Source organism: Aphelocoma coerulescens, chromosome 1A (genome assembly GCF_041296385.1).
Source record: "Aphelocoma coerulescens isolate FSJ_1873_10779 chromosome 1A, UR_Acoe_1.0, whole genome shotgun sequence".
NCBI classification, from domain to species: domain Eukaryota; kingdom Metazoa; phylum Chordata; class Aves; order Passeriformes; family Corvidae; genus Aphelocoma; species Aphelocoma coerulescens.
The window spans coordinates 1,867,311-1,873,568 of NC_091014.1; the positions used below are offsets into that span (position 1 = coordinate 1,867,311).

Here is a 6,258-nt window from a genome sequence, read left to right on the forward strand (position 1 = left end):
ACTTCCTAAGGGCGGCCACACCTTGGGGCTCAGTGCAGGTGACAAACAGCTGGGACACGTTCCTGTCCCTCCTGTGGGGTCACAGACTGGGTGTGGTGCCGTGTTAACAACCAGCTCTTGCTTCCCAGGGCCGCCTGCTGAACCTGAGCTGCTCCACCGTCCCCACCTTCGTCCTGTCCATCACGGCCACCACACAGGTGAGGAGGCCTTGGGCTGGGCCGGAGCAGGACCTGCTCTGAGGGACAGCAGTGACTGACCGAGTGTCCTCTCCCCAGGCCTTGGCTCTGATAGAGCTGTACAACGCTCCCGAGGGCCGCTACAAGCAGGACGTGTACTTGCTGCCTAAGAAAATGGGTAACGACCTTCCCGCTGTGGGTTTGGGGATGGAACAGCTGGGAGGTGGCACTGGGCCAGGCTGTGGCACTGTCACAGCTGGGAGGTGGCACTGGGCCAGGCTGTGGCACTGTCACAGCTGGGAGGTGGCACTGGGCCGAGCTCAGGGGCTTCCAGCAGCTCCTTCCCGCTGGCTCTGGGCTCGCCGCTGCTTTCCTGTCCCACCTGTGGGAAGCGGGGATGCCTCCCAGTGCAGGGGGCTTCCCATGGGGCTGCTGGTGCCTCAGCCCCGGCCAGCAGCTCCCCCAGCAGAGCCCCCTCCTGAGGGCACAGCCACACTGAGCACGCTTTGGCTGCAGAATGGGCTCTTTGGTGGCAGTGGGGTTTCTTGAGGCGGGGGTGGCTTGTCCTGATCTCAGGGGCGAGGTGTCACCTGCCAGAGATGTCAGGTGGGGTCTGCCTCAGCCCGGGGGACTCGCTGTTGTGGCCTCCCCCGTTGTGACGAGGTCTGGACTCCTTTCCCACCCCAGACGAGTACGTGGCCAGCCTGCACCTGCCGACGTTCGACGCGCACCTGACGGAGCTGACGGACGAGCAGGCCAAGTACCTGGGGCTCAACAAGAACGGACCCTTCAAACCCAACTACTACAGGTGCCTGCCCAGCCCTCTGCTCGTCCTGGTGCCCTCCCAGCCCTCTGCTCGTCCTGGTGCTCTCCCAGCCCTCTGCTCGTCCTGGTGCCCTCCCAGCCCTCTGCTCGTCCTGGTGCTCTCCCAGCCCTCTGCTCATCCTGGTGCCCTCCCAGCCCTCTGCTCGTCCTGGTGCTCTCCCAGCCCTCTGCTCGTCCTGGTGCTCTCCCAGCCCTCTGCTCGTCCTGGTGCCCTCCCAGCCCTCTGCTCCTGCCCCGACCTGGGGGACACCTGTGGCAGCAGAGGGGACAGAGTTTAACCCCGCCGGTGCCCTGAGAAGATTCCAGGGGCTCTGCTCAGTCCCACTGCAGACAGCAGGAAGGGGATGGTGCAGTTGGAGCCGTGACAGGAGCGTTTGGCAGGACAGGAGCCCTTTGTGCGTGGCAGCAGCTGTCACCCAGACGTGGCAGATGCCAGCGCGATGCCACCGGCTCAGCAGCAGCTTTATTTTTAAAGTTTGGCGGAGGATGAGGTGGCACAGAGCGGCCTCAGCCCCGGGGCTGCTCCCACAGGCTCAGCTCTGCGGCTCCTTCCTGAGCACGGGCTGGGCAGATCCCCAAAAATAGTTGCAAGCTTCAGTAGGAGCCCCAGGATCCCTTCCCTTCCCACATTTTTAGCCAGCACTGCCATGAATTTACAGCGTGAAAATGAAATGGTTTTGCACAAACGTGGATCAGCCTGGGAGGGTGAAGCCCAGATCGTTTTCCTGCAGGAAGAGGGATTTTCTTGGCAGGCAGAGAGAGCAGCGCTGCACCAGAACACTCCCAGTTTAGGGATTACTGGGTTTCCCCAGATCCTGAGCTTTCTTCCCTGCACAATCCTGGTGCTTCCCCATGGCCATGGAGGAATTCCCTCTGGTTCAGTTCTCTCTGCCTGGTTTTGGGGTCTGGCGTGGCCCAGCCTTGTGGGGAGCGAGGTTTGTCCCATGCACGGAGAGGTCGGGATCCGTTGAGGGTCACAGGGAATTCCCTGCACTGAGGGGCAGCCACGACCCCTCAGACTTCCCGTGGGCACCTCAGAGGCGACGAGGACCGAGTCCCTTCCTCAGCCAGTTCTGTCCTTGGCATCTCCCCCTCCCAAAATCCTCCGTGGTGATGCCGGGGCAGCTTCTCATCCCTTCCCCAGCCACGCACCAAACCCCATTTTTCCTTCTTCTCCCAGATACTGAGTTCTTGCCGCTGCATCCCGGAGAATCGCGAGGAACAGCAACAACCACCCGAGTCTTTCTCAACTACTGTACAGGATGAAACCGCGCAAGCTTCCCACGCTAGAGCCGGGCTTGCTGCCATAGTCGACAGTGTGTTTTAGGTTATTTATTTATTAAATTAGAATACTGTTCATGTGGCCTCTGCCACTGGTGTTCGTCCTGCCGCGGGACTGGGAGACGCTGGATTTTCTTTCCGTTTCTTTCATTTTTCTCTTTGGGTTCGTTCCTTTTCGGGGCTGGGAGGACGGGAGGCGAGGAGGAAGCTGCTGGAATCGAGCTGTGGAATAGTCCCTTATCCCTGCTCACCCGCCACGCACGGCGGGAGCCGCGGGCCCCGGCCTGGCAGTCCTTGGTTTCCTCCACACCCCAGCGCTTCTCCGGCGGTGCAGGATGCCGGCACCGGGGGAATCGCTCCGGCTGTTTGACAGCGAAGCCAAAATCCTCGTTGGCTCCAGGCGCTGCCGCCCAGCTGGGAGCCGCCACGGGAATCTGGCTGGAGAAGCCTCTCCGTGTGCCATGGAAGTGCCCAGGGCCGTGCCCAGCCGAGGAACCTCGCCTTAGCACTGCCCGGAGCTGTGCCCAAGGGTCCGGCGCTGGCCGGGGAGAGCCCCGAGCGCGCAGAGGAGCCGGGCCCGGCGCCGCTCCGTTGGCCGCAGCCCCGCGGTGTTTTCCTGCTGCTTTTGTTCCGAGTGCCAACCTCTATGGATCAACCAAAGGTCGTGTTCCCGGTGGGGCCGGGGCAGCCCCGCCCGCCCGCGCTGCTGGAAGGGCCTCGCCCGCTGATGCTGCTCACGCGCCCGGCAGCTCTTCCCGCGCCAAGCAGAGCTCGCCGGCCGTCGCGGCTGGGAGGACCCAGGTTCACGCCAGGTCCTTCTCCAGCTGAATTTCAGTCCTCTTTGGAAATGTTTGGAGTTTTATTTTCTGGTCATATTTGTATGAATCCGGAAATCCCCTTTGGAATGTATGAGACGTCCGCCGGAGTGACCCCCACGGATTCTGTGCGAGGGAAGAGTTCAGCGTCACTACAACCCTTTGGTCACCTCGAATCTTGATGTGTCAGAGCTGATGAAGAACAAATTTGCCAGAGTTTTATTCCAGGATGTCCCACCTGAGCCCAGGACAGCGTGACCCTTACCAAGGTGACTTCCCGAGTCCCGGTGTCTCACCGGAGTCGCTTCTATCCCTCATGTGGAGAACGTGATCCTTCTACAATAAAACTGCCCAGCCCCGAGAGCACAGAAGCCTTTGTCCTCCCTGTGTGGTTCTCAAGTCTCTCATGGGCTGCAGATCCGTGTTTTGTCCTCCTGGGCTTCTTTGCCATCATGAAGAACTTTTTTGTGGCAGCTCGTTCACGCACAAGGAAGGGAGAACGGAGGAATTACGGCCTCAAGTCCTTCCCACGGCTCTTGGGAGATTTGGAGTCAGGTTGACCACAAGCCGCTCGTCTCCAGAACAAACGTTCCCGTGTGCTGCCTTATTCCAAGTTTCTCTTTGAAATCTCTCAAAACCTGGAAGGAAAACCTTGAGAAGACCTCAAGGAACCCTCAAGGAAGCCTTGAGGAGACCTTGGGAAGGCGTCAGAGCTTTGAGAAGGCTTTGAGGAGACCTTCAGGCTTTGAGAAGCTTCCGCGCAGACTGATCACTAACCACAGACTTGAAATGATCTCTGCTCATTGATTTTACCAGATCCTCAGAATTTTTGGCAAGAGTCCCCTGAGCTATTTGAAATGTCACGTTCAGGTCTTTCTCCCCGAGCTGGATCCTGGTCCGTGTCAGCCCCCGTTGTTCTCTGGAGAGCGTGGGAGCTGCTCCTGGCCCGGGTGAGACGCGGCTGTGGGGTCAGTGGGGCAGAGCAGCTCTGGGAAGAACGGGAATCCCAACCCAACCCAACCCAACCCAACCCAACCCAACCCCAGCCGCTTCCACCCTGGGAAAGCCCCGCTCAGCCCCGACCCCGGTGCAGCCCCGGAGCCGCGTCCCGCCCCGTGCCTGTCGCTCGTGCCGCACACGGCGCTGCTCTGCCCAGCCCCGGATCCCTTCGTGCCCAGTTTTCATCCCGTTTTATCTTCCAGGTAGATTGGAAGGGAAAAAAAAAAAAATATATATTAATAGTAAAATCCCAACCGGCTTTTCCCACCTCGATTTTTAAAGCTCTTCTCCATGTTCTGCTTCTCCTGTAAAAGCTTTTTGGCTCGCTTGGCTTTTTTTCCTAATCAACCTGGAATCATATCCTATGATCATCTCTAAATTAAACGTGTAATGGGGTTTGGTTTCTTTCTCTTTTTTCTTTTTTTTTTTTTTAAATGTAACACATTTTTCAAGACTTAGGAAAAAGGAGATTTTAGGTAACACCAGCAAAATCGTATAAAGGAAATTAATTCTGTTCTGAACTTTAGAGATAATGAGACAAAACCCGTCATCAGCAGTGAGGAAACGAAAACGTCGCAACCGTAACATTTCAAAAGGATGTTTTAAATATTAATGTCTGAGTGATTGTATTAGATCAGCAATAAAGACTCTGTAATCTCAAAACACAAATAAAACATTGGAAAACTCAGCTTCTCCCGAGCATCCTTAGGGTCAGGCGGGGGCAGACCGGGATTTTGGGCAGGGGGGGACAGGGAGGGGTCAGGGATGGTGGTGGGATGGGGGGAGGTTGTCCCCAAAGCCGTGGCCTCGAGCCCCCACCATGTCCAGATAATTCCAGCTGGGGAAGCGGCTCCGGGGCCGCGTCCTTGGGGCAGCCGGAGCTGTTTGGGCTCTGGGCTGGTGCATCCTTGGGAAGCGGTGCCGGCACAATCCCGGTATCTCCTCTGGAACAATCCCGGTATCTCCTCTGGAACAATCCCGGTATCTCCTTTGCTGGGGCGGCCAAGGGAAATCCTGACCCAAACCCTTGGGGTTTCCAGCTTTCCAGAGGCTGTGAGGGGATGTGGGACCCAAGCGGCACCGAGATGGGGCACCCGGTACCTCCCCAGCCACAATCCTGCACAGTCACCCCCAGAAACAACCGCCCCCCCATACTGGGTGTGGGAATGGGAATCCTGCTCTCCCGCTCCTGCTCCGGGGCCCCGGGAGCTGCTTGGGAACAAGATGGGGATAACGGGGTTCGGGCAACGCGACTCACTGGGTGACTCTGGGGGTGCCTTGGGGACGGGGACCCCCGGCGCTGCATGTACTGGGGCAGCTGCAGCCCCACTGGTGCCCCCTTGCTACCCCATGGGCACCTGTGACACCACCAGCTCCCGCCCTGCTGCCCCCGTTCAGCGCTCCAGGGACACCCCTGGTGCTGGCGGCCCAGGGACACCCCATAACCTCCCCATCCCAGCACGCCATACCCCCAGCACCCCAGGAACACCCCACAAACCCTCCCTCCTCAGCATTCTGTACTCCCGGCACCCCAGGGACACCCCATAACCCCTCCTTCCCCAGCATTCCGTACTCCCAGCACCCCAGGGACACCCCACAAACCCTCCCTCCTCAGCATTCTGTACTCCCGGCACCCCAGGGACACCCCCTATCCCCTCCTTCCCCAGCATTCCGTGCTCCCAGCACCCCAGGGACACCCCATAACCCCTCCTTCCCCAGCATTCCGTGCTCCCAGCACCCCAGGGACACCCCATAACCCCCCACCCCAGCATTCCGTGCTCCCAGCACCCCAGGGACACCCCATAACCCTTCCTTCCCCAGCATTCCGTGCTCCCAGCACCCCAGGGACACCCCATAACCCCCCACCCCAGCATTCCGTGCTCCCAGCACCCCAGGGACACCCCATAACCCCCCTCCCCAGCATTCCGTGCTCCCAGCACCCCAGGGACACCCCATAACCCCTCCTTCCCCAGCATTCCGTGCTCCCAGCACCCCAGGGACACCCCATAACCCCCCACCCCAGCATTCCGTGCTCCCAGCACCCCAGGGACACCCCATAACCCCTCCTTCCCCAGCATTCCGTGCTCCCAGCACCCCAGGGACACCCCATAACCCCCCACCCCAGCATTCCGTGCTCCCAGCACCCCAGGGACACCCCATAA

General features: G+C 59.6%; 1 protein-coding gene across 2 annotated transcripts in view; it reads left to right on the forward strand.

Annotated features, from left to right (window-relative positions):
• The window catches only part of AHCYL2 (adenosylhomocysteinase like 2), an 82,294-nt gene extending 77,510 nt beyond the window's left edge, over positions 1-4,784 (forward strand). For both annotated transcript variants that reach the window (XM_069033663.1, XM_069033673.1), the window contains exons 14-17: positions 129-197; positions 276-354; positions 864-984; positions 2,182-4,784. In XM_069033663.1, coding sequence (XP_068889764.1) covers positions 129-197; positions 276-354; positions 864-984; positions 2,182-2,188 — 276 coding nt within the window. In that variant the 3' untranslated portion in view covers positions 2,189-4,784. The remainder of the gene's footprint in view (positions 1-128; positions 198-275; positions 355-863; positions 985-2,181) is intronic.
• Positions 4,785-6,258: the final 1,474 nt, after the last annotated feature.